This window comes from Lissotriton helveticus, chromosome 4_1 (assembly GCF_964261635.1).
Source record: "Lissotriton helveticus chromosome 4_1, aLisHel1.1, whole genome shotgun sequence".
NCBI lineage: Eukaryota > Metazoa > Chordata > Amphibia > Caudata > Salamandridae > Lissotriton > Lissotriton helveticus.
The window spans coordinates 825293527-825309433 of record NC_136063.1 but is presented as its reverse complement, the minus strand read 5'-3'; the positions used below and the strand labels follow the sequence as shown (position 1 = coordinate 825309433).

The 15907-nt window shown below is 44.2% G+C and overlaps 1 protein-coding gene across 2 annotated transcripts in view; it reads left to right on the top strand.

Annotated features, from left to right (window-relative positions):
- Positions 1-15907, top strand: part of DLGAP1 (DLG associated protein 1) — a 620950-nt gene that overhangs the window by 117858 nt on the left and 487185 nt on the right. For both annotated transcript variants that reach the window (XM_078687476.1, XM_078687477.1), the window contains exon 2: positions 3097-3311. In XM_078687476.1, the coding sequence (XP_078543602.1) occupies positions 3097-3311 (215 nt within the window). The remainder of the gene's footprint in view (positions 1-3096; positions 3312-15907) is intronic.

The window sequence follows — 15907 nt, the reverse complement described above, 5'->3', positions numbered from 1 at the left end:
TGCATTTACTTTTTTAAGTCCCTCAGGTATAGAAAAAAATTTCCAAATAAAATGTTCCTTCACCTTCGGCTGAGGAGGCTCTTCATCAATGAAACCATCTGAATCCTCACTGCTGCTGGATGGTCTGGCAGCCATTCTATCCACAAATTGTTAGCACAGAAAAAAAGAGGTCTTGCTCTCACCAAAGTGAAAGAAGAAGTGAAGGAAAAGGGTGGTGTTTTCATTAGTTGTAAAAAAAACTGTTAACAACCAATGAAAAGAGTTATTTTAAGGTCACATGACTTGCCACGCTTACGCTGCGCGCACCGGAGTGCTTCCGGGGTCGCTTACGCGGCGCGAACGTAGGCGCTTCCGGGGGCGCTTACGCGGCGCGCCTGAGTGACGCTTTGGTAGCTTTACGGAAATGCAAAATCATTTTCATTCGGAAAATCAAAAATACTACTTTTATAAGCATGGTACTGAATGTCTTGCATTATTGTTTAGTTTTCATACATATTTTGTTTTTACGAACGCAGAAATAGCACACTCGCTGCGCTCTCGGGAGAGCTTACCGGTGTGCGCACCCTGAGCGCTCCAAGTCAAAATGATACAGGTAAGCTTGCCGGTGCGCGCACCCTGAGCACACCAGGAAAAAATTATTTAAAAAAAAGAAAAATACAGTGAACAAATAATTCTTTTTTTAAAAATAATTATAATTAATAGTTATAAAAAACAGCTAATAAAAAAAAATCGTAGGTAACAAAGTCGATATACAAAGGAATTAACTTTTAAAAAAACTATGAAATTCACTGAAAAAACCATAGGTTTCACAAACGTTATAGTTAGGAATTAGCATTTAAAAAACCTTTGAAATTCATTGAAAAAACCATAGGTTTCACAATCGTTATAGTTAGGAATTAGCATTTAAAAAACCTTTGAAATTCACTAAAAAAAACATAGGTTTCACAATCGTTATAGTTAGGAATTAGCATTTAAAAAACCTTTGAAATTCACTGAAAAAACCATAGGTTTCACACCAGTTATAGTTAGCTGAACATTTTACTCATACAAAACCATTGAAATTCCCACGTTATAGTTAGTTGGACTCACTATAACTCGCGCGCCCGCAATCCACTGCTGATGATGTCACATATTACATCATTCATGACATGGTCAGTGACATCACTGATGACATCACTGATGACATCTCAAATGACATCACTGATGACATCACTGATGACATCATCCATGTGATAATACGATGCACCTCCTCACACTCTAATCTAACCTTTTATACATCCAGTGTTCAATACAGACTACCATTCCTGAAACCATTGACACAGCAATACCACTTACTACATAAACACTCACTGGTTCATAAGTCTACACACACATCCACTCATTCACCCATACAATCACTCATACATACAGTCACTCATCAATACAACGCTATCATATGCACTCATACACCTATACAGACATTCACACAGTGCCACTCATCCATGGAGTTACTCTCTAATCTACTCAGTAATGAAAATAATCAATCACACTCCCATTTTCTCATCTATACAGTTATACACACATAACCTTACTTATTCAAACATATACTAACACATACTTACTCTCTTTTACAATCACTGATACAAGTACACATTGATCCATACAGTCCTTTACGCAATCACAGGCTCTCATGTATAGTCATTGATATATGCCAACTGTCACATGCACAGTTTTTTACATATGTACTTACTTGGACATGTAGCACTGAGAAATCCATTCACTCACCAACACACCCATGTACACAGTCAACCGCACATACAGCTGTTTCCACATGTACTCTTGAACCCAAACACCAAGTGAATCAACTGCTCACACATCTATGCACAGAGTCACACACCTCCCAGCCACTACCACACACACTCACCCTCACATACAAATACTTGGGCAACCAATCAACCAATCAATAACCCATATAGCCAGTCATATACCTACTAATCAACACATGCAGCAGCTTACACACCAACAGACATAATGATGCACACATTCAGACAGTTTAGTCACTAACCTATGCATTCAGTAAGACACATTTAATCATTCACTCATACAGTCAGTTACGCACCTACTAAATCCTTCATGCAGACACTCATGCATACACTCATTCTTCAATATGTAAAACATATTTTAACTTTACAGGAACACACATTCATCAGTAATGTCATTTGAGATGTGGATTGCGAGCGCGCGAGTTATAGTGAGTCCAACTAACTATAACGTGGGAATTTCAATGGTTTTGTATGAGTAAAATGTTCAGCTAACTATAACTGGTGTGAAACCTATGGTTTTTTCAGTGAATTTCAAAGTTTTTTTAAATGCTAATTCCTAACTATAACGATTGTGAAACCTATGTTTTTTTTAGTGAATATATATATATATATATATACACAGCACACATAGGAGCAGCAAATTGACTTTGAAGATTGTTTATAGGCAGGAAGGTGACACTTCCTGCACATAAACAACTTCCCCTGCAGTGCAGGCACTCTTGCAACATGACGCAAGGGTGCCTGCTGTGGTACTAGGCAGCTTTTTTAGTGCCTTCGCTAGGGGAAAAGCAGGGATGTTCTGTATTTTTGTAAATATGGCGCATCCAATCATTTTGGTGTAGCTTTGCCAAATTGGGCATCACACTGCACTCTGACATTTTCTTGTACATATGGCAATACCCATACCCTAAAGTTGAGTGGGAGCTACTGATGCATAGAATACTGGGGCACGCACCCCGTTGCACTGCGGGCTCTGGGGCTGTCCGTTATGCCCCTGCCCTCAATTTATTTTTGCCCCGGCCTTTGGATAAGCATTTGGCAGACTTGCAGCAGAGGAAACCTGGGGATTTCCACACTTTTCTGAAGAAATTCCTGATAGGTGGGCTCTCATGGAAACTAACCCTCATTTCGGATTTTGAAAATAATGTAGTGACGTCTAGTTTCTTGGAGCACCGTGCAATTGTAAACTCCAGGTTCATGATATTCCGTTTGAAATGTATATACAGAAAGATGCTATGGAAATCACAAAGAATGAAGCTGATGTGATTGCTGTACTGCACTTTCATTTTGCCAGGTTCCTCAGGATGAATGGAGTGGTTACACCCCTGGGGCCAAGGAGGACGAAATCCCCTGTCGAAGGATGCGCAGTGGCAGCTACATCAAAGCCATGGGGGACGACGACAGTGGAGACTCTGACACCAGCCCCAAGCCATCTCCAAAGATTGCGGCCCGAAGGGAAAGCTATCTCAAGGCGACCCAGCCGTCACTCACGGAACTCACCACGCTCAAGTAAGACCTATTCACGTGATTGGCATGCGCTTCTGTGCTTTAGAGAAACGCTAAGAGGCCTGGAACTGTAAACGTCCACGTAATGCGTCATGACGTGACATGGCACGACATGGCGCGCAATTGAATTTCAATTTATATATGGCTTACGAACCGTAATGAGGCATTGATGTCCCTTCTTCACAGCATAGTATCAGGTACCAAATTACAGAAATATTACAATTGAGCATCTGATAGGGCTAAACAATGTGTACTATTTCCTACTTGTTTACTATAGAATGAAAGTAAAAAATGCCACACAGTCAATATTGCACAGAAACTTTTTCACCGGGGTAAAAATGACAAAATAGATCATGGCACCATTGCTAAAACATACACACATCATGTTTTTTTGCCTATAAACTATTTATATGTATCATAGTGTATTAGCAAATGAAAGCTTGGGTGTAGCATCAGGGGGTCTTTGAGGTTAATAAATGCATTCTTAGTCTGGTAACTGGGTCTAGGGGCCATGAGAAGCTGTGTGAGTCTCAGGTTTTCAGACATGCTACTGGCAATCAAACATCCAAAAGGTGATGGTACAAATGCTTTCAAATAGTCTAACGACTGGCAATGCCTTTGCTGAGCAATCCAAACCACTGGTTTTCATTCACTATGCCTCTGTAGACACTGGACCTGATTTAGAGTTTGGCTGATAGAGCAAAGGTGGACAGGGTGGCAGAGGACTTTATGTCCGCCACCCTGTCTTTACTCCTCCTGCCAGATTTAGAGATGTCCGCGAGTCCTGCGGACATCTCTATGCATTATCAGAAACCATATCACTGTGGCACTGTCAATGGACGAAACAGTTTGACGAGTGACTCCATTTTGCATGACTGCCAGCTGTCAAAAACAAACACACAAAACAAGAGTTTGTTTATGAAAAAATAAATAAAAATCTGATTACCTCCACACCATGGGTGTTTTCTCCCATGGTGTGAGGGTCATTTTTCTTTTTATGTTATCTCTTGACTGACAGTGATGGACTGTAAAAATAGGCCATATGACTGTCCTTTTTAAGCAGGGTACATGGTCGGTTGCCTTACCTTCCATGCCACCTACTCCGATGAGCCAAATGTGGATGTTTTACACCAAAGGAGTACATTTGACTCTATCAATGCAAAACTTGCGGTCCACCTGACTCCAAATAAGGCCCTCAGACCTTGAGTATGGCGGACAGAGTACCCCGTGCCTGGTGCAATGGAGTACCTGTCCGCCTAACTCTAAATCAGTCCCAGAGGCCCACCTAAATTAAACCAGTACGGACCCTGCTCCCCATAGAAACAGTCCACCCCAAACTTTGTCCATCTCGCCCATTTACCCTGCGACACACTGCTTTTTTGGAAATTTGAGATTCACACCTTCTGAATCCCATTGACTAAGCTATGCCCCTGTCTGCATACCGACCTCCCAACTCACATGGTGTCACCATGTGTCACACAATTTGGGCTCCCTTGACACGGTCACATTATAGGGAGCCAAAATCACACAGTGGCAGGAATAACGAGCTGGAAATCACTGTACAAAGTGGCTTTTCACTCGTCTTTGGAGGCAGTAAGCAGATGATGTCCATTAAGGGGTGTGAAAACACCTTAGGACATTGGCAACAGCCTCAGTGACTCTTTTGGTTTATTTGTAGGGCGGGTGTGGTGTGCTTGGTGGACCACTGATTGGTTATTAGGTAAATCTCGGCACAAGCTCCCCCCTCCCTTCCAGGGTCTCGCTCCCACCTCACAAGGTGACATTTATTTACAAGTTGGCAGGTCTGTGCATAGCAAGAGGTGCACGCTGGTGAACAGGAAGAAACCGTGTGGATTCATGACTCAGGTGTTTGGGGCAGTCACTTACCAGTTTCTGCAACCAGCACCTCCCCTCTCATTCCAAATATTCATATACAATATGCTAACCGTTTAAAATGTTTGTATCCGTCCCTATAAGCCTGTAAGTAACAGAAGTTTCCATTTGGAAAGTTTAAAACCAGCAAAATAAACTGGAATTGTATGACTGAAGAAAGAAACGTGAGTGGAAAGACACAATAACTTTCTTGCAAAATGCTCGTTTTGATTCCAGATGTAGAGCACGAAAAAGGCCCTGTCTGTTCTCAAAATGGCTCCCCGGGTGATTTTCAGATGATAGGGCGAGGAAATGTCAACAAAGCAAAGGAAATTGTAGCCTGCAGGCAATTCTCTGATGGCTGTAACAAGTGACAGAAGATAGGAGCGTTGTGGGACCGTTTATGTGGTCTTACAAAATACCGAGGACACAATCCAGCAAACACACTAGTTATACCGTCTCAACTGCCAGGGGATGGCCAGATTCTCAGTCTCGAGTGCTGTGCAGGAGCCAGGGCCGGACTAGCCGCAGCGGGCACGGGTGTTTCCCCGGGAGGCTGGAAGGTGGGGGGGCCGGTTTTGCAGAGGTGAGGGCCAGTTTTGTTACTAGAGGCCGGCTTTACAGCAGTGCTGCAATATCGACCTACAGTAACAAAAGCTGCAGTGCTTCACTCTTGTGATGATGTCACAAATTGCATCAGCATTTTATTATGCTGTTTGTCTCCATGACGTACTCCTAACTTTCCCAGTGCTAAGAAAGAAGGTTGGTGAACTATTCTTTTCTAATATGGATCACTGAAGTTGTGTACTGTCTGTTACTCAGATAATTGTTGTATTACTTACACAGCATGTCTTAGTAGAAGCTCTGTCACCAAGGCAGAATGTTAGACGGAGAATTCAAAAAGATATTCCTGGAAGGTCACACAAAAACTGGGTACCTTACTCATTCTCCCCTACCTCACCCAAATGTGTTAAGACTACTGTAAACCTGAGGAATACTGATTGAGGTGGTAAAACCCTACTCAACCAGGAACCACAATCCTCGTCAAGGCACAGGTAAACCCCAAATTACCTGTGCTCAACCCTCTGGTAGCTTGGCACAGCACCGAGAGATCCCCTCGGGGATGATTTGTTTGCGCTCTATAAATTCACAAAGTAAAGTAAAGTAAAGTAAAGAGTCAGGTTTAACTGTGAGGCAATGTGTAAAGTTTAGTTGCAGCATTTCAAACAGTAATAAAGTGAAAATACAACACAAGAAAAATACCATATCAATTTAGGAAAACAGAGAACATTTTAATAAACAAACCAAGACCTAAATGACAAAAATCCAATCAGTAGAACCGGAGGTCTGCAATTTTAAATTGTTAAGGGAAAATAGCACTAGAAAGCACAAAACATCAACTGTGGAAATCTGGTCTGACTAGACGTGACATAATCACAGGTACAGGCCGACCGCAATGGAGTGAGGGCTGGCTACTGGGACCCAGTTAGGCCCACTGAACAACAGTACCTTAAATCCTGCTTGCAGAGTGTTGCGTAGTCCCTGGTCAAGGATGCATTATGCAGTGACGATTCCTAGGAGCTGTAAAGCTGCGATGCGAGGTGCTGCATCCTCATGGAGAATGCCATCACTGAGGGGCTTGCAATGCAAAGTCCTGCGTCGAGACGAGTTTCGCACCAGCTGTTTCTGGGGAAGCTGCGGGGTATGCGATTGTTGTTGAGGATGCTGTCGATTAGAGACTTGCAATGCAGAGGCCTGCGTTGAGGATGCATCCCACAGCAGCGGTTCCTGGGAGGCTGTGGGCGGCAATGCAAAGCCCTGCCATAGGGGAAATCCACACAGCCGAGGCGATGTGTTGTTTCTGCTTGGGAATGAAGCAGAGAAGATTCATCCGTTCTGTTGCAACTACAGATGGGCTGGCAGAGCACTTTCAAGCCCACTTCCAAGGGTCCAAGACTGGGGTGGCAGCACTAGGCAGAGTAGGACTCACATATAGCAGAGTCCAGGTGCTGAGTTCAAGGTTGTTGAAGTCTTCTGTTCCTAAGGCTCTAGTCAGGAGGTCAGCCAACTCGCCCTTGAAGTCACTTTGGGGTCCTGGGTTCAAATTATGCATGTCCAGTCCGTCTCTCCCAGGCAAGAGGGCAGCAGGGCAGCAGTCTTTCAGAGCAGCAGTCCAGAAGAGTGTCAGTCCTTTCAGCAGCACAGCAGTCTTTCTTCCTGGCAGAGTCCATAGGTCCAGAAGTGCACTGAAGAGTTGAAGTCTGAGATCCAACATTTATACCCGGAGCCCACTTAGTCAGGGCCGACTGACTACCGGGTGTTTTAGAATGATGCCGAGCTGGGGGCTGGTTTCACTGCGGTGGGGGCTGATCTCGTTGATGGAGACCTGTGTGTGCTTCGAAATAATTAAAGCAAAACGAATTTCGGACAGTACACGCAGGTCCCCATCAACTAAATCAGCCCCCAGCTCAGCAGCATTCCAAAACACCCGGTAGCCAGTCCGGCCCTGCACTTTGTAGTGGAAGAAGCTTCTAGAGGTTTCCTTTCCCCTGAGGTGTCAGGCATCCCCTTTCTCCCTAACCTGGCCAGACCCAGCTTGTCTGGGGTCACAAACGACGAGTGACAATCCCTTTCTGAGAGTGCTCATGCAGATCATTTGTGATGTGCAAGTAAGGTAGGTGACAGCTCCTCCCCCCTCGTTAAGTCATAGTGGTCCATCCTGCCAACAGCTATCTTTCCTTTGTCTCACTGTCTGGGAGCAATGCACAAAGACCAACTGCCAGTTACACCTAGTCATGTGATCAGGACAAGTCTGCAGGCCCCAAATGGGAAGGAAAAGAAAAGGCAACTCTGTAAAAGTGGCATTTTCAGGATTGTCATTAAAATCCATCTTTACCATTAAAGTGGGCTTTTAATAACAATTCTTTAGACACCAAACTCGACTTGTCTGCTTGCTTTGCAATAGGATGTTACATTTTATTGAATGTAATAGGGGTACTCCAATGTTATCCTAGGGAGAGGTAGGCTTTATAGTAATGAAAAACAATCTTAGAAGTTTTTCACCTCCAGGACATGTAAAACTCAAAAGTTCACGTTCAACTTTTTAAATGCACTGCACCCTGCCCTGTGGGCTGTTCAGGGCCTCCCCTAGGGGTTACATATATATGTATAAAAAGGAAATGTTTAGATCTGGCAAAAGGGGGAGAGGAGTTGGACTAACGGCTAGGGCAGTCGGCCTCGAATCTGGGGAACCAGGTTTGAGTCTCGGCAATGACGCTGAACATCCTGTGATTCTGGGCAAATCACTTAATCTCCCCATGCCTAACAAAAAAATGAATGTGTCCTTGTGTAATGCAGCTGGTGCTTTGTAAAGCACTCTGATACCCGATACCTTCGGGTCAAGTTTGCGCTATATAAAACTCTGTTATAAAAAAAAAAGGGGGGTCCAGAATGGCAGTTTAAAACTGCACAAAAAGACTTCAATGTCAGGCACGAGACATGTTTAAAGGGCTACTAAAGTGGGTGGCACATATAGTGCTGCAGGCCCACTAGTAGCATTTAATTTACATGTCCTGGGTACAGACAGTACCACTTTACTGGAGACTTACTTGTAAACTAAATTTGCCAATCAGTGTATGTCATTTCGACCTGTTTTAAGGAGAGAGCACATGCACTTTAGCAGTGGTAGAATGTGCAGTCCTAAACCCTGCAAAAAGGAAGTAAAAAAACAGTAGATTGAAGGCAAAAAGTTAGGGGAGAACCACACCAAGGATGCAGGAACCATCTCCTAGTTTGATTGGAACCACATATTGGTGTGGAGCTGTGTTATTGCTCTGAGTAGGTGGTCTGGCAGCCCCCAGTCCTGCAGTTTAAACCAGGGAGCCCTCTTGGAATGCTGTTGAAGAAGGCTGTAAAGTCCACAAAACAGAAATAAAGCACCCTTTTGCCTTCAAATGCTTTGGCGCACATGAGGGCCAGAGCCATCAGGTTTGAGGAGGTGCCACACTTGTCCCTGAAACAGCCTTGATTATTAGGTATGATCTGATGAAATTCTGCCCAGGATTTGAGGTCATCAAGTAGTAGGCTGGCGTACAGTTTGGTGTTGTTGTCAATTAAAGCAATTAGATTGCAGTCGCTAGGGTTACATTTGGAGCCCCCTTGAAAAATTGGTTAGATTATAGATCCTCTCCAAAACTCTGAATTGAATCTTTTGCCAGGCAGTGTTTGCACAGAGGAGTTAAGACCTCCGACCAGAGACCTGTGTCGGAAGTGAAGAAGTCAGTGTGTAACCAATGAGGGTCAGGAACTCCGTCTTTGTGCAACGTTGCCAGTTTTTGTGTGCAGCGTTCCTCTGGACAACTACAAGTTTCTAGAGGATTTGTGGGGCCAGGCATTTTGCAAGCCTTTCGGGGCACAAGTCTGGCGCTGTGGGCTCCTCTTGGGCTGCTAAGATGGGTTGAGCGTTTCGGCCCTGATTAAAAGTGGGCAGACAGAAATGCGACCCACTCTGGGTCCGGAATGTTGGAGTTAATTCCCCTCCTGCTACCAATTGTGGCTTGATTAAATAAGTGACCAACATTTTCTTGGGTTCCTTCCCTTACTGGCTGCCAGCAGGTGAAGCCAGAAGTCCTCATTTCTTTCCCTTTTGGCATGCCAGAGTGCTCTCTTGAATACGGATCTTGATGTGTTCAGGCTGGATGTATGATGTTACAACGCATACTTTTACAACGCCTACCTTTACATTGCAAGTTTTACAACGCATACCATTACAACGCATAATGCTTTTGGGCGCTGGATAGTGAATAGTTTAATTTACTATTCCAACTCCAGTCCCCGTGGATAGTAGGGAAGGTGTTGGATAGTACATTAAACCTATTCCCTATCCTAGAGCGCCCCCCAGCGCTATTCGTTGTAATGGTTTGCGTTGTAAAAGTTGCGTTGTAATGGTAGTTTGTTGTAAAAGTTTCGTTGTAAAGGCTGTATACCGTTCAGGCTGTTTCTTGTGGCCATAGAGGAAGGTTGCTTAATAACAGCTTTGCTGTTTCGGTTGACTCAACGTTTTAGCAGCTTCAGATCTTCTGTTAGTTTCAGTTTAGCGCAGGGCGGGTTGTGAGCCTTTGCCCATGGTGAAGGTTTGGCTTGGAGTTCCTGCATAATTTGTTCTATTAGGAGAGACTATTGCCTAAGAGGAGAGTTGTTTCGGGCTATAACTTCGGCGAGTAGAACTCTGATCCATGGCATTGCGTCCTGGCTGATTTTGTCATCCCATCTCAGTCACTTTAGCTTTTCTGCCCATTCCCCTGTATTAGTGGGTGGGGCAGCCTCCAGTCTTAAGGGGCTGAAGGAGAACTTAATGTGCTGGGGTCTGTGATCGCTTTGTGGTTTAGCCCTAGAGAGAAATCTTCAATGTGATCAAAAAGTGCCACCATGCTGAGGGTAAAATCTATGTTGCAAATAGACTTACCCACAGATATTGACCAGTCGGGTGGGGTATTGCCACTTAAGCAGCCGTTAAAGAGCCTGAGGCCTAGAGAGTCACACTGGTTTAGAAAGAAATTGTCTACGTTGGTCTGATGAGTGGCCTGAGGTAGATTTTGAACTGAAAGGTCGTACTCAATATCCAAGCTTTTGGCCTCGCGGCCAATTAGCCCCCTAGATAGATTCATGTTGAAGGCACCAGATAGCAGGATATTGGAGGAGGATATTTTAACTTGAGGTTGATTGTTATTAACACCAGGTTCTTCAATTTCTCCCTTTTCCTATGATTGGTTGCGTTAATATAGATGTTAATAATCATAAGTGAGTGGCGGAGAGTGAGGTTGATTGCTTGAGCCCAGGGCACTTTCAGATTCATTTCTTCCACTGTGTAGTACAGTGCTCCAGAGATGTAAATCAATAGGACGCCCATTCGGTGACCAAAACTGTTGACTTTAATGGCTGGTTTCTGGAACTCTATAAAGCCTGTTAATGGGACAGTGGATTGAGCCCATGTCTCTTGTAGCATGAGGACATCGAAGTCCTTCCAAAATGGTGCAGTGTCGTTTTTAAATTTTTGCAAGAGCCTATGTATGTTCCAGGAGCAGAGACTAAGGATGTCCCTACGTGAGAGCATGCTAGCTAGAATTGAAATGCTTTGCCATGGGTTGCCTCTTGTTTGAAGGGCTGTTGGCAGCCAGCCCCAACTATGACAGATTGTCTCTGTTTTTCTGAAACCTGGTTCTCCTTGGTGTCTCCCCTTCCCAACCGGGGGATTCCCCAGAGAAATTGTATGGGTGAGCATGGAGGTCGATTTGGGGCTGTGGGTTCCTTGAGCACCTTTCAGTATGGATTGAGTCGCAGTGCTGGGTTGGTGCATCAGCACTGAGGAATATCCTTTGGCTCTCACTCTGTCAGTTTGTATACCAACTTCAGAGGACTATAGAGTTTGCCAAGATTAGATCCACCCAAGAGGAAGATGAAAATGTGGCCTGTACAGTTTCTAGTTCGTGCTTTCTTCCTGGTTCTAAGAATTTAATTGCCAGAATATTGGCCAAGCTTATGTTTTGTAAGTCAGGGATGACTTGTAACAGGAGAATTACATTGCCATGGTTAAGGATGTCACAGGCCCCCCTTGATTGAAATTCTGGGGTGAAGACCAGTTGGTGTGGCCAGGGTGGAGCTAACAGACAGCTGTCAGGCCCTTGCTTGCTCAAGGTTTGCAACACAGGATCCTGTGCTTTGTTCAGGTCCTTGTAAGTATTGCTGTGGTGTACTCTGTTAGAGTGCTCAAAGAATGGTTTTGATTGAGTTTTTGAGTTGCTAAGAATCATGTTTTCCTCTGACCGGCTGTTTAGGTTGCTTGGCCGAGTGGGGGGTTCTGGTGCACATAACGTGATTTGTGGCGACCCTACTTTGACGATTGAGGGGACTTAGCCCGCGCCCTGGCTGTGGTCCTGCCTTTGGGGCCAGGAGGAGCTGGTGCTTGCTGTCGAATCTAATCATGTTTGGCCTGCTTGTTGTTCAGACGATGCCAGGTCTAATGAAGGGGCCCTTGACTTGGGTATCCAGAGACTGTGCCTTTGCGTCGGAAGGGGGAGAGGGTTTTTTGGGTTTGATCTTGTTGAAGATGGGATAGATCAACTCCTGCTTTGTTGAGAGGGATACCTTGCAGATTTGTTTCCTCTACTTCCTTAGTTGTTTGCGGAGGAGAGGTACTAGAGATGCTCAGGGATCTAAAAATGCATCTTTTATTAAAGAAGATTTTCACATTGTGTGTTTGGAAATACCACTTTTAGAAAGTGGGTATTTCCTTGTCTAACCATCCATGTGCCTCTGCCTGTTTGTGTATTAGCTGTCTGGGTTTTAAACTTACCGGGGCTGTTTTGTGCATTCACACTAGACAGGGGCACAAAGGGGGCTCAGGTGTGTCCTGCCTTTCCTGGGTAACTCATAGCCAGGCTGAATAGACCTGTCTGCATTTAGAATAGTGTTTAAGAAAATAAAGGTTACTAAGTGGCCAATAAGGTCCAAATAGACATGTACATTTGCATTAGAAAGGCGTTAAACAGTATGCCTGTAGTTAAGTAGGCATATGGGGTAACTAATACCAGAAGGAACAGTAAGCCAGTTACTATTAGGGACACAAAAGAGTAATGTAACACATGTTTTATTAATTTTTTTTATATTAAAGTAGTTCAGGTGTTCAAATTAAAGTTACAGCAAGCCTGATGTGGTGGTTGAAGGTGACTTAAAAATACATCACATTGACAACATAAGGCAGAGAAACCCAAGAAACAATTTTCTAACAATACAGGGAATCTCTTGCTGTAGGGGGTCGACGGCGTTTCAATCTCACAAAGTAGAGATCATCATCAGGACATTTATGGGCAAGAAGAATTGAGAGGACTTGTCAAGGCCAGCGATGTAAATTAATTAGGTACAGGCCAGCGAAGTAATGTGAGTGTGTGCTAACCGCTTGGAGTGGTGTGTGAGTTAGACGCGCAGTTGGTGGCCAGGGGGTTAATTCTCTGCAGTATGCATAGCTGTGGCACGTGTCAACACTTAATAGGTACGCTAATGAGGCATGCGGTGGTAAGGAGACATGTGGACTGGTGCGAGTCGTCTGGGAAGGTAGATCAAAAATAGAAAGTTAGATGTATGCAGAAAACCTGAACGAGGAATTGCCGTGATTCGCCCAGGTCCTGAGACGGAACGGCTATGTTATGTTATGTTCCTCACGCCATGAAACCCGCCATCCATTGGTAGCTGTATTGTGGATCTATGTTTTGCATTTATCATAGGCAAGGCATAGTCTTTGTGGCTTTTTGATGACAGTGTGGGGCATATTTACAAGGAAATGGCAGAACATGAAGCTGTGGCTACATTTGCAGGGCTGTGCTCCATCATTTTGCAAAATACAGGGTTGCGCCATATTTACAAAAATAAGGCCCAGCCTTGTGTTTTCCCTAGCGCTGACGTTAAAAATAGCTGCCACAGACACCCTTGTGCCATAGTGCAAGGGTGACTGCGTTGCAGGGAATGATTGTTTATGTGCAGGAAGGTGCCCCTTCTTGCACATAAACATTCAAAAATGGGGATTTGTTACTTCTATGTCTGTTGGATTCTGTAGCACACATAATAATAACAAATGGCATTATTTAATGATTGTTTATGTGCAGGGAGGGACTCCTTCCTGCAAATAAACAATCATTAATTGTGTTTTCCCTTTCTAGGTGTGCTGCAAAATGCAGCATTTATAGAAAAAGCAAACACGAGGAGAAATAAAAGTATTTCTCCTTGCTGCACCATTCTAACGCCTGCTATTGCATGGCACATGTTTTTGGCGTTGCCTCAGATTTACAAATCCTTGTAAATCTGTGGTGGTGTCAAAAATCAGTGGGTGTTGCGGTGGCACGCCCACAGGAAAACCCACTGCACGCCCCTTTCACACAGAAAACTGCACGAAAGTGTACCATATTTACAAAGCGGCATTAAGCGCAAAAAGCTTAACTGCCCTTTGTAAATATGGAGCAGGGCATTGCGCCACAGGAACATCAGTAAAAGTGACGTTCTTGAGGTGCAATCCCCTTGTAAATAAGCCGCTATGTGAGCCCAATAATTGGTCCACATGGTCATGGGCAAGCCATGGATTTTCTTAGTCCCTCTATAAATAGCCTATTTTTATTCTGGTGTTTTATGGAAGGCGGCGATGCACCTCACCAGGGGAAGAGAGTTTCTGGGACATGCTGTGGTGCCTTGCATTGGAACAGTATGACATGCCAGTGGTATCTTTGGTTGCACTCTGGAGGGACCCACCGTATTAGGATTGCAGTGCACAAGCATGCATGTATAATGTTTTAAGGTCTAAGGTGGGGCATGATCTGGCATAGTGTAGCCATGTGTTGCCATTTTCCTGAATCTTTGTTTGGTTCTCATCCTGAGGTCTTACATGAGTATGTGTCAGATACAGTAGAACGTAGAGTCTCATCACTGGCACAGTTCACAACTTCTTCGGGGAACCTTTGGGTGGGGCTTGGTGATGCTGGAGACTGTTCCTTCATGAAGTATTCACATGTGTGAGGGTAGGGCATTCGAGCTTGTGGCTCAGCCAATGGCTGGGATGCTGTAGGCATATGCATAAAAGACCTACAGCTCCTTAGAGTTGTGAGTTCAATTTTATTTGTACTCTGCACCAAATAAATGCAGGTGGGGCTGTTCTCCCTTTTGGATAGTGAATCACTTACTGGGTGCTTTTGTTTTTCTGGATGGATTAAATGTGCTTTTTATGCTATTTAGATTTTCAGATGTGGGGATACACAAGTTGTTATGCGAGTAGATGTTTGATTGGTTGTTTGTTTGCAGTCATTTCTTCCTTCAGTGGCCATGACCACGCAAATGTGTTTCTCTTTGTGGTGCATCGGTTTCCATTAGAATTGCTTAAGACTGTGTGATCGGCAGCATCTGTCATGTTTGCTCGATGTGGTCGTTGCTTCCAATATGCAATTATTGTCTATTTTGCTTAGCCTTATAAATCTGTATCTGCAATTTTCAGTGTTTAAGGCTTTGTCAGATATGACCCTTCGTGCTCTCAAAATGGGTTACCTCACTATCAAGTCCTGAATTTCGTATACATTTAATTTATTTTGCTTTAATAGTTTAGTGTTACTTTCGTATTTACATGGCCGACATTTCATTTCATTTCAAATTGTAGGAATTGTATTGCAACAGACCTTAAACACCTCACATCGTATGGCATTGGACTGTTGCAAGGCGAGCATTATGAGTCTTGGTGATTTAAGGAAGTTTTTGCTCTGCTTTGAATGTGACCATCCTGGGCTGCCAAGTCAAGGTGACTCTCTGGCCCGAATCACATAAAGTAAAGGGCCGGTTCTGTTGCTGGTAGCCTGGCCTGTGTGGCGCGCCACGGTGCTTTGGGGAGAGGAGGTAACCTTATGGCTAGAGCTGCCGACTTTGGAGCTGGGGAACCAGGTTCGATCCTTGACGTCAGCTCAACATCCTGGGATTCTGGGCAAATCACGTAATCTCCCTGGGCCTATCAAAAAATGGACGGGTCCTTGTGTAACGCAACTGGTGCTCATGTAAAGCGCTCCAATACCTTCGGCTCGAGTTCGCGCTATATAAAAATCTGCATACAAAAAACTATGCAAAACAAATGGTTTTAAAGCCTACTGGTCAGACCATATCAGTGCTGACCTAGGGAAAGGGGGGGAAGTGAGGGGGTCTTCTGT